A 27,390-nucleotide genomic window follows, 5' to 3' on the forward strand; every position below is an offset into this window, starting at 1 on the left:
TAGTCCGCGGCGGGCAGCGAGCGGAGCCCCTCGGCCGAAGGGGAGAGGAGAGGAGCGGGGGGTTTCCGCGTTCCGGAGGAGGAGGGCTGCAGTGGTCGCATCCGCACACGGCTCGGCTCTGACCTAATTAGCCGGGTGGTGCTTTGTTATCGCCCTTGCTCTTTGTGCATCTCGTTGGCGAGCAGTGGTGCAGGGCGCGGGCTTTCGGGGAGAATCGGAGACAATTTTGGAAAACTACATTTGGCTCCGGTTCCGCCTGGCGGTAGAGGGGCCATTTATCTGCTTGGAGCAGAAGGGACTGCAGTGCTAAAATCAGTTTACAGAACAGCAACCATAAAACCAGACCAAATTCTCCCTCTGGCCCGTCGTACATGCTGAAATTTGTACTTTCACCAGCGGTGCTGCGTACACTTCATTCTCAAACAGGAAACATTCCTGTTCTAGTCGATAGTAGTTATACATTTTTTTTCACTTGAATATTTTCTCTCTGAAAGGTAATTTCCCAAACAGGAAAAGTGGGGACCAGTACCACACTATAATCCACTGATATTTGTAAAAAAAACCTGCTTAGCACAGTGACAAATGTGTCTCCTTTCTACCCAAAGATAAACTGATCCTCAGAGTATTAAGCAGATGCTATTTCTTTGTCACACTAATCACAATCATTTTTGTTTCACAGCACTGTTTTATTAATAAAACATATATGTAAGGTCCACCAAGACTCCTGAGTGTATTAGCATCAGCCAAGCTAAAATGTGATAATATTGGAAAGAAAGATTAAAAAACTTAAGGGTTTACAAGCATCCCCAGCAAAGGCAGCCTTTGTGCAGCCAAAAATCCCTGGTGCAGGCTGAGCAATGAGAGGTAACTGGAGATATTCTTCCAAATTCCAGCTCAGCAGAGGACAATTACGCAAATGACATTGCAGCTCTCCTGGCTGGCCATTAAGATTGCTTTACAAGTTTTTTCCAGGGAATAAATTTGTATAAACTTTATGTTCCGCACAGATTAAAAGCCTAGTTGCATCTTTAGGAGACGGCTTTTTTTCTCCAGGAAAGAGAAATGAGAGCTTTTGAGTTTTGGTTAGGTTTGGGGGTTTTTGTTTGGATTGTTTTGGGGGGTTTTTTTTGTTTGTTTTGTCTTTGTTTGGTTGGTTTTGGTTGGGTTTTGTTTGTTGTTAGTTTTTGTTTGGTGTTTTTTTTTTTTTTTAACACACTGCTAGAATGACTATGCAGAAAAAGACAACCACAAAAAGCATTTGAGTGGGTAATATTTTTATGTCCACGATGGCAACTTTCTGTGGGAGGGACAAAGATTAAAGTTAGAGAAAAGTTGAGCAGAACAGAAATATCAGGTATTTAAGTGGGTTAAGAATGTGCATCTGGAAAAGCTGAAATGGACATGGCCAAAATCAGCTGCCTTCTGTGGACAGTACTGGTGTTTACGCAGTGGAAAAAGCACACAGGCTGCACTTTATCTGAAGACTGCAAGGTAATACGGCTCCATAGTGGTGCATGGTCAGAGGAGAATAGAAATTAAGTTCCACAGCTTCATGGGGAAATGTGTTGCTACAGCCTAGATACGTAATGATACTGTTACAGATGGCTTTAAGAACTGCCAAATTGTGGTCTTAAGTTCTTGGTTGAACTAGACCTAATGTGCTGGCCTTTCTTAAGCTGACAGGTTATGGGTGCTTGCACACTTAGTTTTCTTCTGAGGAAAACAGAACAAGCAAAAAGAAAAAATAAAGACTGGTAGCTGATAGAGGGATTTTGTGAGGATTTTCCTGAGGAGAAGGGAAGAATGAGATCTAAAAGAAAACACATGTTGTACTGAAGGCAGCTAGAAATAGAAGAGTATTTTCCTAGAATCCATCTTCATGTAAACAGCTACTGTGATTGTCACAAGTACGTTGTGCAATCATGAATGGGGAGAGAAGGATCCAGAAGAAAAAAACCTCTAGGAAATGAGGAGAGGGGAAATGCAGCCTATATCATTCCAGCATTTACAACTGCAACAGTCTCCAGTTTAGTTGTGTCAAGTTACTGAGAATGGCTGATGGCTGCCAGTGAGAGGAGCAGCAATGCACTCTGCCACAACGGCTCCTTTGGGGGTTTTTGTTTGGATTGTTTTGGGGGGTTTTTTTTGTTTGTTTTGTCTTTGTTTGGTTGGTTTTGGTTGGGTTTTGTTTGTTGTTAGTTTTTGTTTGGTGTTTTTTTTTTTTGTTAACACACTGCTAGAATGACTATGCAGAAAAAGACAACCACAAAAAGCATTTGAGTGGGTAATATTTTTATGTCCACGATGGCAACTTTCTGTGGGAGGGACAAAGATTAAAGTTAGAGAAAAGTTGAGCAGAACAGAAATATCAGGTATTTAAGTGGGTTAAGAATGTGCATCTGGAAAAGCTGAAATGGACATGGCCAAAATCAGCTGCCTTCTGTGGACAGTACTGGTGTTTACGCAGTGGAAAAAGCACACAGGCTGCACTTTATCTGAAGACTGCAAGGTAATACGGCTCCATAGTGGTGCATGGTCAGAGGAGAATAGAAATTAAGTTCCACAGCTTCATGGGGAAATGTGTTGCTACAGCCTAGATACGTAATGATACTGTTACAGATGGCTTTAAGAACTGCCAAATTGTGGTCTTAAGTTCTTGGTTGAACTAGACCTAATGTGCTGGCCTTTCTTAAGCTGACAGGTTATGGGTGCTTGCACACTTAGTTTTCTTCTGAGGAAAACAGAACAAGCAAAAAGAAAAAATAAAGACTGGTAGCTGATAGAGGGATTTTGTGAGGATTTTCCTGAGGAGAAGGAAAGAATGAGATCTAAAAGAAAACACATGTTGTACTGAAGGCAGCTAGAAATAGAAGAGTATTTTCCTAGAATCCATCTTCATGTAAACAGCTACTGTGATTGTCACAAGTACGTTGTGCAATCATGAATGGGGAGAGAAGGATCCAGAAGAAAAAAACCTCTAGGAAATGAGGAGAGGGGAAATGCAGCCTATATCATTCCAGCATTTACAACTGCAACAGTCTCCAGTTTAGTTGTGTCAAGTTACTGAGAATGGCTGATGGCTGCCAGTGAGAGGAGCAGCAATGCACTCTGCCACAACGGCTCCTGAAAGTGATGAAAGAAGAAATCTGGCTAAGAAAGTATTTGATTACAACTCTAACAGCTAAAGCTGATCTCCAAGTTCCTTCCCAGTCTCTCCTTGCAGAGACTTAGAACTTTCCCAAACAAGGTCTTTTGCTCTAAAGCTTAATCTCATCCTCAAACATGTGTTACTGTTCATGTAAGCTTGAAACCAATTTGGTTCCATTTTCAACCAGAATATTTTCTAATTAAAGATCTACTTCCATTGAAATATCTGCTCTAATTTATTTAGCAAAGCTGACATTGGAGAAGCTCAAAACTGATATTGAGACAAATATTGAGAAGCTCAATATTTGCCACTAAATTTAAAAAATAAGCCTGCAACTTAATACTAAAGCTTTTACAGTGCAGTGATCCCACTGATGATTAATGAGAATTTGCAAATGATGCTCAGTTTTTATTAAAATGTGGTTAGAATATATAATTATTTCATTGGAATCATTTACGTGAACCTCAATTGCAGTAATTTTTTCATTTTTTAAAATGGTATTGGAAGTGCTTACTGTCTTAAAATGGATCAATAAAGAATTCTTAGGAAAAAAAATCTTAATTAAGCACTACTCAGGTCAGTCTCTGCTTGTATCTTTTTAATATGTTGATTATTCAGCCAACTTAGTAATATGAATGCAAGTTGTGCAATACTAAGGGGGTGGCATTGCAGAAGAAACTTTAAACCAAATGACCAGTTTCTTAACTTTTCATACTGATGGAAATGTTTGGTTTTAATTGCTTATTCTATGTTCATAATAAGGGCAAACACTTTTAAATAGAAACTGCTTTTGCTGTCAGGCGGTACTATCTCCCACCATCCAACTAAATACTCACAAGGTAAAAAATGCTTCCCTGCTTCCCTCATTTGTGCACCACACAAAGTATAGGATTAAGAAAGAAGGTAAACACTGAATTGTGTTCTGAAGGCTAGCAGATACCCAACAGAGTAACAAAAAGATTTTTTTTCTTTTTTAACAGCTGACTTCCTACACAGTGCACCAGTACAAATGTAGATAGGCTTTGTGAATAGTAGAGAAAAGAGTAATTCATAATTTTGTCCATGGTCAGATTTCACTGACTATGGATGGAACAATATTAAATTCTGCTTGCCTTTTTTTTTTTTTTAACATTAATTCCTTGTCATAGTTATAGTCTAACTGGTCAGGACTGATTAAACTATGATGAAAACACAGTTGGGCTGTTGTTGCAAATGCCTGAGAAGCACTGTATGTGCTGCCATGTCAGAGAAGTTTTAGGGCAACTCAATGAAACCCAATCAATAGTTATCCACTGACTCTAAGCGTGTTGGAAGAGAAAACCCATTTAAGCTTTACAGAATAATTTAGACATTAGGAGTTCTACCCTAAGGCAGAAAAAGTTAAATACAATGTAGAATAGGAGGGAAATGTATTTAATCCACCTCAATCAAGGAACAAAACAGACTGCTGTACTTTACGCCACTTGGGGTCTTTGCACTGGTTTAAGCTGAAAGAGACAGACATGTTTACGCTGAAATCGTTATTACTTTGACACAGTAAAGAATATTTGAACAGGGATTTTTTTATTTTTTTTTTCTGGTTAAGATACTATCTTGAGTCTTGGGAGATCTTTGTCCAATACCAGATCTACCACAGGATGTGGGCGAGAGGGTGAGCAAGTTGCTGAATTACCCTGTGCCTTACTTCCCCAGTTGCAAACTGTGTCAAACATTTCACCCTCTTCTGTTCTTTGTCTGCCTTGTGTGGTCAGTCTGCAGGCGATGCAAGGCACCACAATCATTTCCTGGGAACCTGCCTAGTGTGATCCACAAAAAAGGACTACAATAAATAGGAGCGGGGGTAATGCATCGCTTGTGGACGCAGAGAAGCATCCTAATTCACAAACAAATGTAAACAAACCAATGATCTGTTTTAAACCCTCAAAATAGTGTGTTAGCGGTACAGAAATGCAACTCGGTTTAAGCTCTTGACTTCTTTGCTCTTCTCCTCACCCCCAACACACACTGTTCCAATTACTTGCAAACCCTCCTTGTTGTAGTGCCACCCTTAGCCCCATCATACGGCCTTGACTGCTTTGCCACACAAATGAAAGACTCTTCAATTCAGGTCGCAGTAGGCCACACTCTTAAGCACAAAGGCTAAATAAACGGCCATTGTTAATGGGCCACCAAGATGAAAAGCACTTGATTGTTTTCATCAATTAAATCAACTCTCTAGATTCAGTGGCTATTAACCCTTTCAGCAAATGCTGAAATATTTATTTCAACAGAGCGACTACAATTCTGTATTTTTACAGTAGCTCTCCTGGTGTAACAACGCTTCACTGACACATTGCTGAACGTGGCGTGCCCTTGTTTATCCTTACAGCTCAGCCGTATCCTGCACTGGCTCAGCTGCTCCCGACAGCTGCACTCAGTGTAATTCACTGCTGTAAAATCGACAGGGCTATACACTATTCTAAGGTTGTCCAACTGAAGTATTTAACTGGCACTGACATATAGGAATTTAACACACTTCTGCATTTGGGCTTCCCCTCTCATGAAGTTTCACGTGCACCAGGCAATGCTCCCACTATGGGCAATGGACGTCAGCAGAGGATGCAGCTGGACTTGTTTGAAAACACTTTCTGTGTTTGCAGCTAAACATACCACCGTGAATTTGGGTACACTGATCACCAAGCTTTTTATTCGTGTTTAGACATGAAAGAGACATGTGAGAGAATCCTTTCCCACATAAGCACCACATTTTCTGAGTTCTCTATGTTCTGGTTTACTTTACTCTAAGATGCCCAGTCATAAAGATGACTGCATGCTAACAGCAATTGCAGGTTTTTTCAACATTCATCACAGAAGCTGTGAGGCACCTCCTCTTGGTCCAGCTCAATAGGTCTATTTCATACACGTATATTTTATTTACATCATCTTCTCACAGATGGCAAAAATTAGCTGTATTACAGGAGTATGTTCATCCTAGGGTGGAGGTAATTAAGAATCCAACTTCTATTCATAAATTATTTATCAGAAACTTCCAACCCATGCAGTTCCTAACCACCCTGGAGTCTCTCCAGCAATACAGTCTTCACTGTGCAAGCAGATGAACAAGGAAGAGAATAATTGTACCTCTATAAAATATTGACCAGCTACAATTCTTTCATTAGGACATTCCTTTTCAATTTTCTCATCTCAGTTTCAGGGCAGTATTTGCCATTCCTTCCCATTCTCCACAAACAAATAAGGAGAATACCAACCTCAGCTGGCTTTGGCTGCAGCGGAATAAGAATTCTTGTGGACGTCTTTTTACCAGCCTGACCAACCAGCTATGGTCAAATTCAAACCATTGATTTTAAATATTTGTGGATAATTCAGAACAAACTTTTTTTTTTCCCTGCCTTGCAAACAAAAATTCAAAGTTTAATTAGCATGGGCAACAGACATCTTATTTGTACAGACTTCAGGGGCAAAGTGCACTGTCTTTAGGCATATGTTAAGCAAGTTCTGAACAAAAGGTGAAGGATACGTCCTTCAGGCTTCGATTCTTAAATGCCCTTAAATTTTCCTATTTTTGGAATAAAACTATTCTCAACTATGAAATGTCAACCTTCCAATCCAAACACAGTTGTTTTTTAGAAAAGTTCTGCAGCTTATGAAATATCTAACAAGTCTTTCCAGTGTCTCAAACTCCTCCTACTCTTTCCATCACCCACAGCAATACCTTCAGCTGTCCCACACCTCTGCAAGGTCCTACAGAAGGGTGAGTTGGCTTCATTCAAATGCAGCCTGGCCAGTGGGCTGCTCTCTGGCCAAATGGCCCAGGCTGAACCCCACCTGCTGGCCTGTCAAGCACAACCCCAGCTTTCACACCTTTTCTCAGCTACGGATTTGCATGCAACTTTTCGGGCTATCCTGTCTGTGACACCTCTGCTCCACCATCGCCTTTGATTGAAATTGCCCAAAGGTTTCAAAAGTTATAATGGCGTAAGGGATGAAGAAGGAGAAGGTGAGTAGGCAACACAATTGCATGAGCCTTATTTCCTTAAGAAAGTATATGAATAACTCAACCTGTTATCAAGTATACAATATTAAGTTCTACATTTTTGATGGCTTAAATTAGTAATTTAATGGAATCAGAGAATAAAGCATTTTAATAAATTTTTAAAAATCCTTTGCCATATGGACCAAACCCTTCAATGATATATCTTGACAGATACCTATCAATGCTATTTTTATTTTGTTTTCTTTACACAGAGATAACATCTTTCTCACAAAGGGCTACAACACTTGCCATTTTGAATTAGCTCATGTGTTTGAGCTTCATTCACAATTTATCATGTTTAGCTTTATCACAAATTATTTGTAAATGCTGGACACTCAGACCTATGTACATGCAAATTAACACTTACAGTGCAATACATCCTCAGAGCTAATAGGTGTTGTGTCTCTGCTGCATAATTCAAAAAGCCATTAAAGTGTCATCACCCTTGATCTACTGTAAAAATGGAGGTTTCCTCCTTGGCTTTGAATCCATTTCTGTCTTCTAGATGAAATGCCAGATCCTCAGTTGAGCTGGGGTGATTTATTCTAGCTGATGACCTTCCTGTGGAAGCCCCAGCATTCCCCGCCAAAATAGTTCTCAAGTCGTGCAAAGCTGACAAAGCAATGTTGAGCAACTTCTTTCTCTCTGCTCGGCACAGACAGTAACGCTAATGCTGATATGAATTCATGGAACTAAGAGCAAGGCTCAGCTAGATGTCCCAGTTATTGTCTATTTCTTAAGGGATTAAAAAGTTTTTTTCTTAGTTCTGAAAATTGGCTGTGGAAAAGGGTCAATCTGGTACATTGAGATCCTTCTGGACCCATTTTGTGCTGTTTCAAGACATGCCAATTTATATGCTAGCGGGGCTAAGATGACAAACCCTTTTTTATTTAATTAGAAACATTTAGGATGTTTATCTCCTGTACTTTTACTGTGCTGTAATAATGTCATAATATTTTTCGATTCATCTTCACAACACTTTTTGAACCTGTTTTTTGAGCTCGTTCACAGACATGAAATTGAGAGGTGGGGGAACTACACTATGACTTGTACAAGACTATAGATGACATAAACTTTGTTGCAAACAACATAAAATAAAAATATAAAAAATAAATAAAGCATAAATAATTTTGGATTTTCTGATGCCAAAGTTGCTCTCCAGGTTTTGATCAGCTTAGTATTTTTTTGTTGTTCCTAACATAAATGAGAGAATGCACCAATAAAAGCTTTGAATTCTCACAGATATATTTAACCACTTTGTATCTTTTTTGTTTCTAAAACTATCAGTCCCATCTTACCGAAGTTTTTCCCTTCCTTAAGATTTCATGCATCAGAAGCATTGTGATACCAAAAAAGTGTTTCAGATATACACCAAAATGTTCTTAGCATTGAAAATTCTTTCCAGATCTTCTGTTTCACAACAACTCTTTATAAACCAATGTGTATTTATTTTGCTAGAAAGTTATCCAAATAAAAATATTGCATTTCTAATTCAGTCTCTGGGGTTTTAATCCACTGAGAAACTGAAGAATGTACTCAGTGATCATGGGATAGTATTTCTATCAGATGCTAGCAGTATTTATTGCATCATTTTATGAATTTTTATTAATTTTTGTATAATTTGATGTTTATAAAGCACTGTTGCTTCCATTTTCACTAGGGGAGGCACAAAGACATCAAACCTCCAAACATATGTTCCTAGGGGACCTAAAAACTGTAAATAAACAAGCCAAAGTCTGAGCTGTAATCAACACATCCCTAGCAATGAAGAATGTTAATAACTTTTCCTCCGAGGACTTAGAGCCTAGCAAGTCTTTTCTAAACCTTGCAATCATCTTTAGGATTTATAATTTGGGATTTTCATATTTTCATACTGGCTGATTGAATGTGCTAGGAATTCACAAAGTTTTTAAAGTTTTAGTTTATTGTAATTTCTAGTCTATTTACAACCCTACATAACCTAAAGGACATGAGTGACAACAACTGTAACACTGAATTTTTGAAAAACCAGCATCCAGTTCTGCGTACGGGTCAGCTTTGCCAGGCAGTGATTTAACAAAGCTGCATGCAGACTACATATACATATATATAATTTTTTTTATTTTTTTTTTTTATTTTTTTTTTTTCCCCAGGAATCTCAGACAAGTACCAGTTCCTGATTCTTCGAAAAAAAAATCACCTTCCGGAATTGCCTCTAGTGAGGGAAGAGAGCGGAGCCCGCTGCTTGGCCAGCTCGGCCAGTTCCATACCTTCTGTGCAGAAAAGCAGTGTGTGTTCCGCAGCGCCCTGGCCATCCCCAGCCGATACGAGCCAATTCAGCGAGCTTAAAGACGTGTCATCACGGGTGGAGCCGGGAGGACTCCCCTTCCCCGGTGTCAGGCCGAGCTGCCCCGGCAGAAGCCCCCCCGGGGCGGCCGGTAGCCCCGGCGGCGCCGTGGTGCGGCGGAGGCGGCGGGGCCGGGCGGGCGGCGGGGGACAGTGCCACCTGGTGCTGCGCCGCGCTGTCGCCGCCGCGCGGGAGCGGGTGAGCCGCGGGACTCGGTCACTCCGGTTCCAGAGGGATGGTCCAGATGTTCCCCGTGTCAAAAGGCGTGTCATCCGGATTGAAGAAACGCAGGAAACTTGATTGAAATATATAAACATATATTTATATGTAAATATAAATAGATCATAAATGCACAGATGAAATGCGATACACATTTATATCAATACAATACATATCTATATCAATATATATATCAAATACAAATATATATCCAAATACAGGAAATCTGATTGGAGAAATTCAGGAAACTAGTGAACGGCAAAAGCCCTCTCCCAAGTGATGGCGTCGTCAATACACCCAGAGAAACACCAGCTCAGCAATTTCCATTCCAGTTTCGATATCTGAAACGTCTGATGCTGCAAAGTGCTGCGTGCTCCTCGCTCCGGATGGATTCATACTGAGGGAGACCCTCTCCCACCGGAGGTGCATAGTACCTTGCAGGAGATCTCACAGTACTGCACATTATCAACTCCATCTCACAGTACTGTCTCATTATCAACTCCATTATTTAGCATTTTCTGTAAGCTCTTCCAGATTTTGGCCTTTCCACATACCACCATGATGACGGTTATATTAATAATAAATTAAAGCTTGTTACAACATCTTCTCTGAACGTTAAATAAAATACATTTTGTTCCTTTTTTTTCTTGTCTGTATTTAAAGAGAGAAAGGGAGCATACCATGTTGAAAAGTAACTGATACATTTTATTCCTATTCAGCCTTTCTACCATTTCATATTTTTGTTTCATATTATTTGTTTTAATCACTGTTACTGAATGTCATACATTTCAGAAGTTTCTTTGACTATTGATTGTGTGTGTTCTGACAAGCTCTGAACATATTCCCCATCTCAGAATGTAATTAGGTATTCAGAACACCCACAAAGGAAGTAAAATTAATCTAAGAGAACTGAAAAAGTGAATAATTAAAGTAACTTAAATGAATCATTGTTAATAATATATTTACATGAGTATTTAACAGGACTAATGCAAATTCATCATATGTCTTATAATATATTTATACAAGCTTTTAAACAGGGCTTTAAGTTTTTAGTATGATGCACAGATTCTTGTCACCCCCCAAGGTTCTGCCAAAAAGTGAAAAAATTGGGAAAAAAGATCTCTTTTTAAAATATAGATTCTAAAAATCAATGGATAGGCTGCTTTATTATTTTGATTTTTTTAAAAATTTCTAAACACCATTTTTTCTTTCTTTTCAGTTATAGGACATTCTTAGCAGGATATAGTAAGACAAAGACTTAAATTAATCTCTCAATAGGATACTAGAGGTGGAGATTCTCCTAAAATAGCACATGTTCAATACAGAGTCCTTCTGCAAAATGTATATACGCACCAATTCAGGTGGGAGCATGAGAGCACATTTGTGTGTGTGTGTGTATGGGTATTCTTGTAGGCATAAATACTCCGAGAAGGGGGTTTGGTCTAAGACCATGGATTTGAAAAGCCTCCAAACAGGGAGGAGCCTTTTTTCAAACCAGAGAGGAGTTAAAATGACAAGGGATTACACGTTTACATGAAGAATGCTGTTATTTGACTTCATGTTGGAGCTCAGCCTCTTCAGCTTATCAAAGGAAAAGATAAGACTTGGCTTCACTCACAGTTGCTCATATAATTGCTAACAGACAAGACCTTGGTAATCTAATGGTAGACCTTTCTTCAGTCTACCATTCCATTGGGGCATGATTCAAATCCAGAAGTCAATTTTTATGTCTCGATTTTTCCTTCACTTCGCACATTCAGGAAGCTGAGAACATTGCTTAGGAAGAATCATATCTTCTCATGAGGAACATTTATTTTATTACTAAAAAGTAAGCATTACACATCTTTTGACACTGGTAGGTCATTTGGCTTTGGCTTATGTCTGATGATTCAATGCTTATGAATAGTTCTTTTCATAGGTGTGATAGTCACACAATTATTTTTACTTCCACAACTGTTTGTATGCTGCTATCCCTTCCCCTGTTTATCTCCTCATATCTGATTCTTTCCCTTGACCCCATTCCTATTAGGTTAGTGTAAATCATTGAGGGATCAGAGATATGGGGTGACCTATGCTAAGGTTCTTCAGGTCTTAAAAATATAGATGCTTCTAATTTACGAAAAAGGTAAGTGAATAAGGTACCACTTTCCAGTAGAAAAGCTCCCTAAGCAGACAACTTGTAAAGAGTTTACTCATAAAGAGGAAGCTGATGTAATAGACTTGGGACTCCATCCCTCTGGGAATAGACCGACTACCGTCAAGAAAGAACACAGGATCCCAGTAAGCCGCAGGCTTCTAATTTATGCACCTAGCCCACACAGGATGGGAAAAGTTATTTTTTTTTCCTCTGTGTCACTTTGCTATTATATTCTCCTGTCTTGCTGTAATGACTCCCTCCTCCAGCAAGAATACCATCAGTCTTCTTTGCTCTCAGTTCCGGAGTTTGGTTTCTGATAGTTATAGATGAAAAAGTGGGGATGGGGGCAGAGGCTTATTGAGAAAGGACTGTTTTCCCTTGCAGGCTTGTCACCTATGAATCCTCTCTTTCCCTTTTCACTTAAACATGCTCATGAACACACAAATGCCTAAATAGGACCTGACTCTCTCAGGTAGAGAGATGCAACACTAATTTACCGGGTTACAGAAAGAAGTTGCAATATATGCTCTCAGATAGGTGATGTAACGATCTCACTATCAAGTCTTGTCTTACATGCAAAGGTGAAAAACTTTGCTCTAAAATACTGGATCATCCTGCATTTTGCACGTCATATAACTTCTGTCAGAGTCAAGATCTTGTAAATCTTATTGACAAATGCCAATACACATCACTAGTATTGGCAGTAATAATTTGCTATGGACTTCCAAATTCTCCCAACCCATTTCCTCCTCAAAAAGGTTACTTGGGATGTCTGTCCCTTTCTCAGTAACTATAGACTCACAGCAACTGAAGTTACTTTGTTGTACATTATTTGTACAAACTAGAGAAAAAAGAGATGCATTGAGACATTTTTCTTTCCAAACTATCATGCTAGACAGCTTTCTTTTACACTTGTGGAAGATTCTCAGCAGTGCCTCATCCTATCTGGCTTGCCATCAGTCACACCATAAAGAATTAACAAGCTGAACCTAAACTAAGTGTGACTTCCTGAGATGATTATTCCACAAAATGAATTGGGATACGTTGGACAAATAGTGCAAAGAAGCTGATGAGTTACAGTTGTCCCATTGAAAGAATAACTAAGCAAAGGGTTTTAATCTTCAAGGACAGACAACAATTCACGAGGACAAACTCGCATCCTTCTAGGCACAGTGCTAATGGCAGGCAAATATAAAAAAGCTCAGTTAGCATTAGCATCCAGAAAGCTCGGCAGCTTTGTTGAATGGCTTTGGACTATGAAGCTTGTGAAATTTTTGTAGGGGTGTTAGCACTTCCTGGCTTTGGCGAGGCAGGAAGTATTGCATAAACAACCCTTATCATGGTATTTTGGTGCTGCCAGTTCCAGTGCCAGCAAAACCAAGAAGTTCTGGGGGACTATAAATGCAAACACACAGAAGAGAGAAAGTGTTGGAAGTCTCTGAATATAAAGAAAGTATAAACTCATGATGCTTTTTAAAAATTTAAGCTAAAACAAGTCTATCCTAAATGGGTAGCATTTCCCTTAATTTCAAGAATGGCGTGTATTAAACTGTTAAACAGCAGAGAAATACTTGCCTTGTAAATATTTAGCACAAAACATGCAATAAATTATGGCTTTAGTGCAAAAAAAACCCAGAATTATGTACATTAGAAGGCATACATTAAGAAAAATATTTAGGGAATGATAATAACAAGGAATTAATTGATTCCCCAGCTACATCACCATTATTATTGGCTATATACTGACAATGCTTTGTATAAAATGTTTTATTTCTGTCTCTAAAAGACTTACAATCTAAACTAACACAGACAAAGAACAGACAGGATAAACAGGGAAGGTAAAATTAAGGAACAATAGATAAAACCAATGTACATATATTCCATCTAATATTCTTTTAAAATTAGTGTGAATGCTTCCATCACAGTCATTCTCCATAGTGTTATCCAACCATCCCACTAGGAATTTTGAGTATAATACAATGATAATGGATAAGAAGTAATTATACTGATTCATTCACCATAATGGGAAGCTTTCTAAACAGGGGCAATGCATCTACACTCTCAAGGATAGAGAGAAATTTCTGTTAAAACCCACGGAACTTTCTTTTTCACCTGCAACAGCACTTCAGTGATGAAAAACCTTACAGTTACGTGGTGTGGACCTGTCTTCAGAGCTGTAGAGGGCCCTTTCAACAGCATGCAAGTATTCAGTGCTGAAAAGTACTTGGCTTTGGCTTTGATTGAAGGCAAAACCCAGAGTAACTCAAAGGTAGGGTGTCTGTGTCAGAACATGTAAGATAAATGATAATGAATGACACAGAGGGTGTAAATCTATTACAGCTCCTCTGCCTCTTTGTTCAAGTTGCAAAATACACGTTCTCGTATTTTAGCTGTCCTTGGTTCACTTCCTTCTACTAACAGCTTACAGCCCTCAGAAACTGTACAGGGACAATTTATCTTGTGAAGCATTTCCTGGAGACCCTGGAGCAGAGTAAGTTGTACACTGCACTATGAAAGTAGGAACACATAATGCTTTCATACATGGGAGAGATCCAAGTATAAATTAATTCATGTGTAGGAAGAATTCAAAGGATGAAGTCCAAAGCAAACTCTACACAGAGACCTCTGCATAGTTATAAAAGAAACCCAACAAAATTTACGTCTTTCTGTGAAGTAGAAGTATTTGAGAATGATGAGAGAGAGAGGGGACACACCAAGGAAATTCAATTACTTTGTATATTGGAAAAAAAATCTGAATCAAATTCTAAATATTCCCTGAATAGTACGACTACCTAAGCTTGATTTCCTGTGCATTTGTACCCTGGAAACCTCCTCGTTATCTACTCAGCTCCGTACCCCTTATGACTGTACAAGTCCTGTGATAAAGCCAGTTCCTACTGTGTTCTCAGCTGCTCACACTCCCTGACATTATCTCCACAGCACTCCTCTGCCTCCAACTACTGCTTCAGCGAGAGGCAGTATATCCAGTCACTGGTTTCTAGTCAAGAAAGTGCTTACTGGCCAGCCAGCATTTGCTGCCAACTGACTTGTGACAGGCTAAACAGGACGGATCACTGCTGAGCTCATCACGCAGCCTCTCCCTTCCTGGGGGCACTGCTTGGTGTCTCCTTCCTTCTTCTCTTTCTATTCATCTGATTTTCACGAAACCTGTTGGAATTTGACCAGTGAGATTTCTGCCTTTCTCCCTAATTTCAAGCAATCTTCAACAATTTCAGCACCAGCTTCAAAAATTATTAGAGGATGCACACACAGTGCAGCTGCAGAACTTTATTTCTTGATGACACCCAACTATTAGAAGGTCTTGTAAAGGCTCTTCAGAGATAATGTTGCTCACAGTATTGGTACCAAACACCAAGAATGATGGGATCAATGCTGATCCTCTTACTCATCCTTTGAGTTTGTGATGGGTACATGATAACTCAGGCATAGAACGATAGTAGTGTAACTGTACTGAACCTACCTACTATACAGACCATGATAAATTCTCATACGTGAATTGCGACACTATGAATTATTTTTTTATATATTCAAAGACAGCTCTTCTATAGAGCAATCTTACAACAAGGAACTTCTGTTTTAATCCAGTGGAATAGCTCAGCTTCAATATACCACAGCAACAAGCTAAATTGATTAAATCAAACCAAAGAAAATTTATACTTTCTGAGCAAGTTAGTTTTGGCATCTGTATGGATGGGACCTAGGATTTAGACCAGTGAATCATTGCTAAATCTGCCCTTTAGTCTTATGTTTGCTGTGGATTCTCCAAGCTTTTGTGCTTCCTGAGGAAAATTTCTCTGTGTCTCCATTGGTTGTTCTACAGTAACTCTCTTTGACAGAGCAAATTGATGAACCCCAAATTTGAAAATGATCTATTTTTAAAGAGAAGCTGATTTATATTTTTTGCTCATTCAATCCTCAACTTCTTGTTAAGATTCCTAGCTGTAGTAACTTAGTTATGGCGTTTATAAAGGACAAGTGATCTCTTGGAATCTTAATGAGATCTGCAATGACCAAAGAAGAATAAACTACAATCAAAGGCAGGATGAAGTTATGATTATTTTCTAACACTGGCATTTTCACAAGAGAAAGAGCGTTCTAACTTACACGTAGGATGGATTTTTTGGAGACAATTAAAGAGCTGAAAAAAATAGATGACAAGATGGGAATAATTAAGCAGTTCTTAAGAAACCTTTTGAGATAATGAGTAGGATACTAGTCTACAAATTCTGCAAGCTTGGAAAAGGCAGAAGAGCAAGTATTACAGCTTTTCAGAGGATCTACAAGAAAAGCCTGCAGGGTGTCAGTTTGAAAGGAAAGATGGTAGTAAGCAACTTTTTATAGCTAGAACATAGATGTTGCTGAACAAAAAATGTTCCCACACATCTTCACTTGCAATAAGCTTTTGAGTGTTGAAGAATAATGGGTAGGTTTTGATTTTACTGGAATCTTTGAAGATTTTTTTCCCCCTTTCTTTCAGGGGGGGAAATCTGATTATGGGAATCAGATTGAAGAAGAGAACCTGACAAAAATTTTATGTTGATTTGTCAGCAAAAATTGAGATTGGTTTTGTATGCTTTTTGACCTTTTTATGTTGTATAGACAATGGGGAAATGATTGAAAATCTTCTTTGCCTTTATGTAGCAATTCACAAAAATAGGGATGTTCTTCTAAAAGGTACTGTGTCAGAAATGTCAGTGTAAGCAGAGCAGATTCACTGGAGCTGTCTCTGATTTACTTTTGGGAAATTTTACTTATGCTGTTAAAGATGCAGACAACATCAATAACCTCATAAACTAGAGAAACAATACAGCAAAACACCAGAAATAGTGTAAATATAGTATAGAGAACAACTAAAATTGAGGCATTTCCAGTGGTTAACTTCCGTACTCAGAGAAGTCACTCAAGAAAATAGTGGCTATTCAAACTCAGTAGAAAAAACCAAGAGAGATTCTTTACTGAAAACAATTTGTGACTAACTTAGGGTTTTGGTTTGATTTAGTTTGTAGGATTTTTTTGTCATGTTCCATCATTTATCAACTCATGTCAATTGCTAATCACAAGTACTCAAATTTGAAAGGAAAGTTCAACCTGTGAACTTTTTATCTTGGCCATTTACTTTTTCTTATTCATACTGAGCTACTTTGCCTAATTCATATTTGTGTTTCTTCTCTCTGTTGGTTCACTGACACTACCAAAATTTTGGAATATTAAAAAATGGCCCAGAGAAAACAGGAAGAAGACAAAAAGCAAACAAACAAAGGAGAAGCTTTTTCCCTTCCTATCCAAACAAGATAACCCAAGTGAATAATGGTTATGAGTTATGACTTTAAATCACACAACAAAAAGAGTTGACTGATATTCATAAGTTTGAAGAAAGACTTTACCAAAGTAACTCTTCTTTCATTTCCTTCTTCAATTGCTGTTTGGCTTTTCTAATGTATCAGAATTCCCATTCATCTACAAATATTTATGCGTTCTTCTGCACAGCACATCAGGCATGGAGACCCCTCCAAACTAGTAGGTAAACATCATAAATTCACCTTTTCCAGTTTCCTCTCAACTTAATGAGATGTGAAAAACAACTGGAGTCTCAAAAGTGACAGGTTTTTTACGTGTGGGAACCCCTAGATTCAGAAACCTGGGTGCCATCTCTAAGACTTAAAATTTAAATTAAGTTAAAGCCATGAAATACAAACCATGAAAAATCAAATGTGTTCTGAACAGATATTTACTGAGTAATACCAAAATAGAAAGTACTGAAGCTGAAGCTGATCTTCCAAACCTATCTCCAAGTATAATAAAAAAGATAATTCTAAGAAATTAAATATAGCCGTCAAATTCATTAAAAAAGGTCTAGAAAAGAAGGCTGAAGGAATTTTCCAAACACTGTTGAAGTCTAATGAAGTCATAAATCTGAGAATTCTTGTAAACTTTATGTCACAGAAATGAACAAGCTAGAGCACAGCAATCATAAAAATTCCAAGAATTCTACTCTAGGAATCTATTAGGGCATTCATTTTTAGACACCAACATAAATTTGGAGTTTTGTTAGAAACTGGATAGTAACATGTGATCTCCAATTATTTACAAGAATGCATTAGTATTCAAAAGTGATTAACTGTTTTCCAGCTGAATGCATTGGTAGCCTTTGGTGATCAGACTTTTAAAAATCAAGGTGTTTATTTTGATTTTAAGAGTATGAACTCAAAATTATATGTTGTTTGGAGTTTGATCAGATATGTAAATTGATGATAGAATTGTAATGAAATTTCAGAGCATATTCTTTACAGCTGAGTATGGCATAGGATATAATCCACTGAATGCAATCTCCTAATTTTCTTTTCTTCTTTTTTTTTTTTCCTACACAATCTTAGATAGGAATTTGAAAATCCAGTTAGAAATGAAGAATCTGTTTCTTGGTGAATGGTTTTACTGACTTTTTAGATAAAAATACAATTAAATATTTACAATGTTGATACTGAGATTATGAAAGAACAGCAAAATCTATTTACTATATAATTTGTTTTACTTGGTGCCAACAGCTGCTTTGTGTTATCAGTGATGAAATCTTATAGAATGGGAAAGAGAGAAGCCTGTTAGATCATCTCATGTGTCTGCTTCCCTCCTCCAAAGCCAAATAGCTCCTCCAGGCTTGGAATTTTCCAAATGACCCCTATGTTTATGTTTATCAACCTGAATTCCCCATTTTGCTAGACTACCTGTAAACTTTTCTGTAGCTTTTTATAGCATTAAAACAAAAGCAACAGAGCTTATGCCGTGCAAAGGTATTAAAAAATATAATAATTAAAATTCCCCCCCCGCCATTTTCAGTGTTTTTCCAATAGTTATAATCAGCAACAGCATAAAGAGATAATTGCTGAGTGACAAGGAATAAATTCAACTAAATTGCGGTATGCTAATATTATGCAATATTACATGGTACATGTATTTATTAGCATGAGAGACCTTTCCTCATTTACCTCAGGCCACTTTCATCAATTCTTGGTGGATGCTGTCATTTCTGTAAGTAATTGTCTACATAGATATTGCATGACTCTGTGTGTCTCTAAATGCTGATATTTTTTTCCCTCTTTACCTATTATGCTTGTCACAGGAGTCTCTAGCATGGAATCAACATAAATGAGTGTGCCTGGCAATGTGTGCATGCACAGTCACACAGCCTCATCTGTGAATCTGGAGCAATTAATTACATTTATAGTGAAATATCTGCAGAACATTTGCATGTATGAATTATGTATTGGGCAAAAAGCAATACACTATGGTTTATGCATTTTTGTTCTCATGAGAGTCCCTTTTTAACTGTAATATATGCTGTAAAGTAAAACAGGTATTTATTAATTTGTCTATCACCCTAATGATGAAATATCTTTTTAATTAAAGACATTCTTTTAGAAGTGTTTTTCAAATAGCTATTTATCCTGGGTTTACCCTTATATTTTCCAATAAACCATCCATTACTGTTTAATATATTTTTTGTTTAATATGAAATTATTCTAGCAAACACCAAGAAATAAACAAAATCATCAATGAGTACAGACCAGGGTTTAAAGCAATGAAGTATGCATGAAATATAAGCATGATATGATTATCCCTCTTATTATGGTTATTACAATACATAATGAGCAGTGTCAGTCTGTTATCATTTTATTATTTTGTGGATTCACCCAAGAGTAAAATGTAAATGTAGTAGCTGAGAAATAATGAGTCAATGGGCTGGGAAGCATGATAAAGAAATAATAAGAAGGTAGTATGCTGCAAAGACTATTCTTAGCTAAACTAATTGTATGCTCTGAAATTAATTATCTGCTACAAATATGACAGGTGGCTAAGTTAGCTGTGAAAGAAAACAGAACAGAATATTCAGAAAACCTTTTTTCTTTGCTAAACAACTTTTGGTGACAATACTGAATTAAAGCTTCATATACTAAAATTAATCTGCTTGAGACTCCTGTTCAGAACTTATTCTTAGTTTTTCACATACTGTCCTAAACAGGGATGCACCAAAATACAGCTTTAAGATTTTCTTGAATTAGTGCCCGCATATGGAATGACTAACCTTCACTTTCAGTGCACATCTTTATTTTTCCAAAAAGCAACAAAAAACACCTAAGAAATAACAAATAAGCCAATTTGTTTAAAAAGTGATAAGCTGGACAGTTGTTTTGAAAAAAACCATGAATAGAATTAATTAAAAAATCCCAAATTTTTTAATGATCGATCCAGAATTTGTTTCAGCTCTCTCATGGTGTGTAGCTGTTACATATACCCCATGTGCCGTTTGCATGTGTAGAGCTTTGCAGCCTGGAGGAAGATTCCAAACATTAAAACCGATGATATAAATTAAATCTTATGTGAATATTGCTCCCTTAATATTCTAGTTGTTTACAGTTATCACATAATTTTGACAGATTAATACAAACCATTAAAAAGTAATAATTATTATAGCACTTGAGGATAATTCTGAGATTATTTTACAAAATCATGGTCTGCATAACCACACACTCCAGTATTCTTTAATTTATTTTGCTGTAGGACAGTACTCAGCCTGGAATTATCTTAGTTAGATGGGAAGAGGGGGTTGTATTATTCTTCAAGGTTCTGTTGCAGGAAACATATTAACATTCATTGACCTTGCAGTGGTAATTTGTACTGATGAGCATCATTATATGACTGGTATATTAAAGGAGCTTATTAGAGGTAGGAAGCATCCTATGCTATTCAGAGACACTATTACCATTTGAGATGTGGCTGTCATGGACTGTTCACATACAGGAGACATTTAGAACAGTGGAAAAATACTAGAATAGCTTGGCTAAGCCATCGGGTTGTTGTAGTTTACAGCTCAACCTTTTCGAATCAGATCTTATGAAAAATTCACATCGATGCCTTCCTGGTAAATAAGTATCAAATCTTTCCAGTTTTAACCACAGAACTACTTTCTTTTAGTGGATGAGTAAAAATTAAAGAGTATAGTGAATGAGAAATACACATTTGGGAGTACAGAGTCACCCTCCGTTCTGACCATAGAGATGCTGGCCGAAAATAGAACTGTGATTGCAGTATTCTAAATAGAGAGTCACCCTGCAAGCTCTTCTTAGGAGGTGCAACACATCTCATTACCACATTTGGGAAGAAATATGTTGTTAACAGAGGATTTTCTTCTCGTATTGAGGCCATGAATATAATTATCACTTGATAATTTACAGTGTGCCAACTGTTTTACTGCATCTAGTAAGCAATAAAGCACTATAGGGAACATGAAGTTTGTGGCACCTGCAACTCATTAAAAGGGCACTATCAGAAACAAAATGTTTAGTTATCATGTAGTGCTTGGCTATACGCGAGCAGCATTTAGGATTAATCTAGGGATGTTTGCATAAAGGACCACGGGCAACATAAAGTGTTCAGAGACTGTATGTTCAGAACACAGAATATAGGAAGCCTTACGGATTTACGAAGGGAAATTAATTTTCTTCAAAAGTAGAGCAAACCTTCTCTGACGTGTCATAGGAAGTTATTTTTACTAGTGGTCTTCTCTCTGTTGTCTCTTGATTCTCATGATCTGTACACACTTCTACTAATAAAGGCGTTTACTATGTAACCACAGATGAGGGCATTTTAAATTAATCATTTCACTGATTTAAACAAACTGTGAGGTACATAAAAGGAAACCTCAGCTTTTATTTCTTAACAGAATTAAAGCTTCCCTAAGACAAAGGAGTTATTCAGCTAAAACAATATAGAGTATTTCAGAAGTGCTATGGCAACCTTTCTGTGGCTGTCTCCTTTCAGTGGGAGGGAGCTGCTCAGAGCAGCCTCTCCTGTCCAGGCCATGGAGCTTGTCTGACACACTCACTGTGTGCACTATATTGTACACTGTGTGTACAAATACCAGCTTTAACTCATGTGCGTTGTAAGGACATCCACCAAAGTTGGATCCTGTGTGCTCCAGGTTTGCTTGAGAGAAGAGGCCACTCAAGAAATTCATGGACCTTGCTCCTGGTTGCCCTCTTCGTTTGAGGTAACCCATGTGCATTCAGGGAATTAGCTGAGAGAGCTGAGAATTGGATGAATTGAGCTGGGCACACAGTAGGAGAGGGGTCCTTGGGAAAAAGTAACTATTTAAGATGAGCTGCTTTCCCCAAGACTGTCCTGTTGGCATTCACAATGTGCACAAGAAGTTGAAAGATCCAAATGCAGGCAGAATACCAGGCAGCGTATGGAGGTAAAGAGGGAAGAAAACCTGGAGCAAGGAATCTGGTGGTATTGAGACCGGGTAGGTAAATGGAAATAGGAATTAATAAATAGGAAAGTTGGTTGAGCTAGGGACAAGAATTTGGTGAGAAAAATTGAGGAGGCCTGAGAATCTATTGACTGGGAGACAATGACCTCAAGGTAGAGCTGATTAAAAAAAGGATTGTTTCAGTAAGTAAACTGAAAATAGGAAGTAAAAAGAATAGGAAAGCAATAGAACAGTTCAGCCAGGCTTAATAACAGCTCAGCCCATATATACAGCCAGAATATACAGCCTATTGAGATAAGACTGACTGGACAGGTAGATGGGGACAATGAGCTAGACTGATTGTCAGGTGAAGGTTGAAAAGGAGACCTGAAGGAGGGAGATGGGAAGCCAGAGTAAAGCAAGATGTGAAGGAAGGGGCAGAAAAACAAAGCAGAACAAAAATCTGAATGAAGAAACTGAAAAGGAAGGAGAAAGGTGAGGCAGAAGAGACTGGAACGAGACAGGTAGTACCAGAAGGGTTAGGAAACTGTGGGATTAATGCCAAAAAGCAACGTCAAGAAAAATAGGTCTGGCTGAACGAAAAGATCGAGGCTAGGATGAGAAATGAAGTGGATTACTTGGGTGTTGAAGTACACCATGATGAGACAAAGGCACATTGGTATAGCAGTAGAAATCAGTTTTCAGTGTATACTGTTCTGACTGTTACCCATTAGTAGATGCTCCATGCTGGAGTCAGTATGAACCTGAAGGTTTTAAAATTTCACCTTTTCACTCTTATTAGCAACATCTGTAAATCCTGGGCTACTCTCCCACTCTGCTGCTGTCCCTTCTCCATCTAGTAGAGTATCCTGCTCCTGGCCACACCAGCTGAAGTAGCTGCATCACAAAGTTCGATCTTGTAATGACCCATGTGCACAAGGAATAAAAGTATGTTGTCCAGGGATAAACTTTCACATTTTCCTTTTCATTTTCATGACTTTTAAGTTACATACACAAGAATCTGAAATGATTTGCTAAACCCCCATGCAATGGTACCTGGTAGAGGATCAGCGTCACAAATAGTTCTGTGCAACTTTTAAATCAGTAATTCTTTAATACCATATTGTAAGCCTTTCTGCTTCTGAGAAGAAAGCAGCGCTAATGATAAACGTTAGAAGCATCTAGGAACATGGAAGATATCAAGTCTTATGAGTGCTGCCTGTAGATAGTTTGTTCGTGATTCACAATTGCTCATATTGAATGAGTCATCCTAAGGCAGATAATCACCAATCTTCTAGCTATTTCCCCTTCCCACCACCAAGGGCTTTGTAGGCTTGAATTAACAAGAGGCTTTAAAAAGTAGCTGGGAAATAGAGGAGACTTCTATTTTATAAGGATCAGTGTAAGTAGAAATTAACCTTTCTGTGGGCTAAGTAACCCACTGTTGAATGCTTTTCTATGCTTTCTACTGAGAAACCAGCGTAGGCCTCCCTTTTCAGAATGAGGTGCTCAGTTTACAGCAACATCTTTGTACTTCAGCATTCAAGTTGATGCAGGCATGTAGTATACAGCAAGTAGCAATTAGAGTTAAGCGAAAAAAGAAGAGACCCATATTTGTAACTCATGTTTGAAAACTGATCCAATTAAAGTCTGTTAAATTGACCCATTTTACACTACGCTAACCATGAATAGGGCTCTGGATAGAGTTTTTGGGAGTGTGCCAGAGGAGGGACCATTGAATACACACTTTTGCATATGAAGTGGCAAATATCCCATAATGGGACCAGTTTTCCAAGAAAGACTTTGAAGCCCAGGCCCCTACTTTTATGTTAGTCAGAGAATACACTTTTTTTCCTCCTTACACATTCACTGCACAGTGCCAAATGATTTTGGACTTGTGAAAATGGATGGAAACTCTTACCTGAGACTATTTCCTACTAATAAATTATTCTGATTGTCTTTCTTCCCACACATTGTTTCTTTGTCCTTCTTATCATGAGGCAATTGTAAGAAAAAAGCAAAAAAGAATAGATTGCTAATTGTAACAGACTGATTACTATGGAGATGTGCTAGCATCAACATGAAGCTGATCAAGATCAGAAAGTCCTTTCTGTTTTGTGGGTTTTGTAAAAATAATGACAAAATCAAAATGAAAAGAGTACAATTTATTATTTTTTAAATTATCCTCAGCCTACTGGATAAAGAACAAACATCCTGGACCAATATAATCTGTAAAACTTGTCTTAAAAGAAAACAGCCATTTCACACAATTTTTTTTCCCTGCTGCAACGGAAAAAAAAGATAATAATACAAAAATAAGCTTTTTTCCCCCTCCTATATACAGCTCTGTCTCAATCCTTTTTAACTGTTGAAAGAAAAGTAATTATTATAGTAAGACTAGGCACCTTGTGAGTTCTTTAATTGCACCTGGTGCAATAGGTACAGTTCTGTCTCCCATAGTAGTGATGCAGAATTTAACTCAGTGAGCCAAATTTATTCTGTGTGACTCATGTGTCTTCAGCAGAGCTATAATGGGAATTAGTTTGCTCCAATAGACTTAGCTGTTTCATAGGAATGCCACATACTTTTACCATTTTAATTAATATTCCAAGACTAAACTCCAGCTTTCAGCCCTCAAGCACTTTCCATTTAATTCGTCATTTATTGCTGTTACAATATCTCTTTTGACGCAGTCCATCATTCAGATTACTGTTCTCAACTATGTTTTATAAATTGCCCAATTTCCTAAATAACAACAGTCATCTTTCTTCGTTACACCTTAGAGGAGGAGCCATCATGTAGAAGCATTTTCCACCTTTTTCTTAGCACAAAGGTATGAGAATTTCCTTTCTGGACAAAATTCAGCTTTGAGATTTCTTCCTAACACTGCATCAGAAGTCATGCTGCAGCAGCTTAAGTAGGAATAGGATTTTTCTGTTATCACAGCAATGAATCACGACGGTTTGTAATATTTGCTTCACGGCAGCAGAGAACTCTTAGGTTGGATTTTATAAAACATCACTGAGGAAAGGAAAGCAGCAACAAAACTCAGAGCAGCAGCAGCAGCAGATTACTATTTCAGTGACAGCGCTTTGAATAATTATTTTCTAACTCCCCTGCTAATTTCTCTAACTTTACCATCCTGGGGCAAAGGAATCAGTTTTCACTTCCAGAGATGGAATGTCAAGCCCAAAGCTGTTAGCTTTACTGTGCTTTAAAAAGGACAAGCCTGAACTTTTTTGAGACCCATGGGAAAAAAACCCACAAACCAACCACTGAATAGATACATGAATATCTACTTCATATCATAACTTGGCTTTACCAGTTTCCAGGTACAGGGAGCCATAGCAAAAGTCCTATAAAAGCAGTTAAGCCTTTGCTAATATTTCGGTACGAGAGTATCATGAGACAAAACAGAAAATCAGTATCTGTAAGACCCAATCTTTTAAGGTTCTTATGTGCCTCCTTATCATAATAAATGAGTACCCTCCAAGTATTTAGCATTAAGATAACACCACCTTTTTCTATCCTGCCCCTCTTCTGCCTCCAGAAGAGAGAATTAGAGTCCTCTTTTATCTGTTTTCTTGCCTATGAGCATGAGTGAATGAGCTTAGAGCCTGAGGTTAGCCAAGATCAAAAATTCAGAACATTAACCTAGAAGAGTAGTTAGAATGTACTATGAAGAAAGATATTTACTCTCCGCCTTTCAGAGACATCCAAACACAAAACCTCAGAACGTTCCACCAAAAAGAAGAGGAAGCACCAACTAAGCTGATACTCTGCAGCACAATCTTGTGTTGGTTGCCTACACAGCATCCCCTAGGCTGCAATCGGGGTGGGCTTGTTCTCGGAGCACAGATTACAGAGCACTGCAAAGGCTTTTCTATCTATTTACTCTCATTGTACTTTATCCACTAATGTAAATCTTTCCAAAACAATATCTGAATTGTGCAGTCATAAATGCATTGGCTGGCAAAACTTCTCAGCTGCATTAGTCACTTCAATTGCATGTCTGAAAATTGTTTCTGGATGAGAACATTTACATGTCTAAATATTAAACTGTGTGCTTCACTGTGCAGCCGTTGAAAATTCCAGCCCCAAATATTCTTATTGGATACACCCTACTGCATACTTTATTCAAACTGCATACCAATAAAATCCTCAGAAGGAAAACTGTAAGAATGAGAACAGCCCACTATGTTTTTCAGAAAGAGAAGATTCGGAGATAACCATTACTTCTTCAGTCTCAGTCTGTAAAGGTACATCCCATCACTGCCTCTGCTAATAGCTATTAGGATGGATTATTGTTACAGCTGCTAATTGGCAGCTGGATTTGAACACTTCAATAGCTGTGTGATTGGCTGCCATCTAGTTATTACAGAAATTGATAAAATACACCCATGTGGTAAAGCCACAGTAACATGAAACTCATTTTTTAGGAATACAGCAGACTCCCTCCCACATTTACCTTGCTGCTTTGCAGTTTTGAAGGAGCAAAACAGAACACAGAACAGGAGTGTCTGGAAAACCTCTCATTTCAAGCTTTGCATGTACCCAAGAGGTGAACATTAACAAGGGTTGGGGAATGTGTTCTCCTTGGAGTGAATGCTAATTTAAACTTCCACTGTGATCTGATATGCTTTAAAATGCAGCAAATCCTTTATTTATGAGTATAAAGGCCATGAAAGGGCTTTAGAATCTAACCCTAGGGGGCTCTTCAAGTGCATGAACCCAGCAATGTTTAACACTTACCCTTACTCTTGAACAGTTGCTTGAAAAGGACAGAGAAAAATACCTGGTAGATGCCCTCTTTTTCAAACAGTTGAGAAAGCTTCTTGTATGAAATGAAATAAACATTTTCTTAAGAAAATGTTTGCCGGTACTGTAGCTATTGCACTTTGCTATTTAGCATTCACATTTCTAGAACAGAGCTGTTGCATACATTTTTTATGACATAATCTCTCACATAAATGCAGTTTTTGGAATGCTGACAGGCCAGTAAAGAAACCTGGCTGTATTTGGGGAACATTTCTCATCAGGTCTCATATCTAAAAATTATTAAATGTCTCCTTTGATTTTTGTGATTTGGTTTTTCCCAAGGAAGTCGATAACACTGGCAATGAGACTTTATATATATATACACACACATATATATATAAAAAAAAATAAGATGTATTCTAAAAGCTACAAGCAATTAAAAGGCAGTGCATTCTGCAAACAAGATTTCAAATATGTTCCATGAAAAAGAAGCATAATAAATTAA

General features: G+C 37.9%; 1 protein-coding gene across 2 annotated transcripts in view; it reads right to left on the bottom strand.

The window, feature by feature from the left end:
* The window catches only part of RBMS1 (RNA binding motif, single stranded interacting protein 1), a 160,207-nt gene extending 150,717 nt beyond the window's left edge, over positions 1 to 9,490 (bottom strand). For both annotated transcript variants that reach the window (XM_014954476.1, XM_014954475.1), the window contains exon 1: positions 9,431 to 9,490. In XM_014954476.1, the coding sequence (XP_014809962.1) occupies positions 9,431 to 9,475 (45 nt within the window). In that variant the 5' untranslated portion in view covers positions 9,476 to 9,490. The remainder of the gene's footprint in view (positions 1 to 9,430) is intronic.
* Between the last annotated feature and the right edge of the window lie 17,900 nt (positions 9,491 to 27,390).

This window comes from Calidris pugnax, unplaced genomic scaffold, assembly GCF_001431845.1.
Source record: "Calidris pugnax isolate Ruff unplaced genomic scaffold, ASM143184v1 scaffold103, whole genome shotgun sequence".
NCBI lineage: Eukaryota > Metazoa > Chordata > Aves > Charadriiformes > Scolopacidae > Calidris > Calidris pugnax.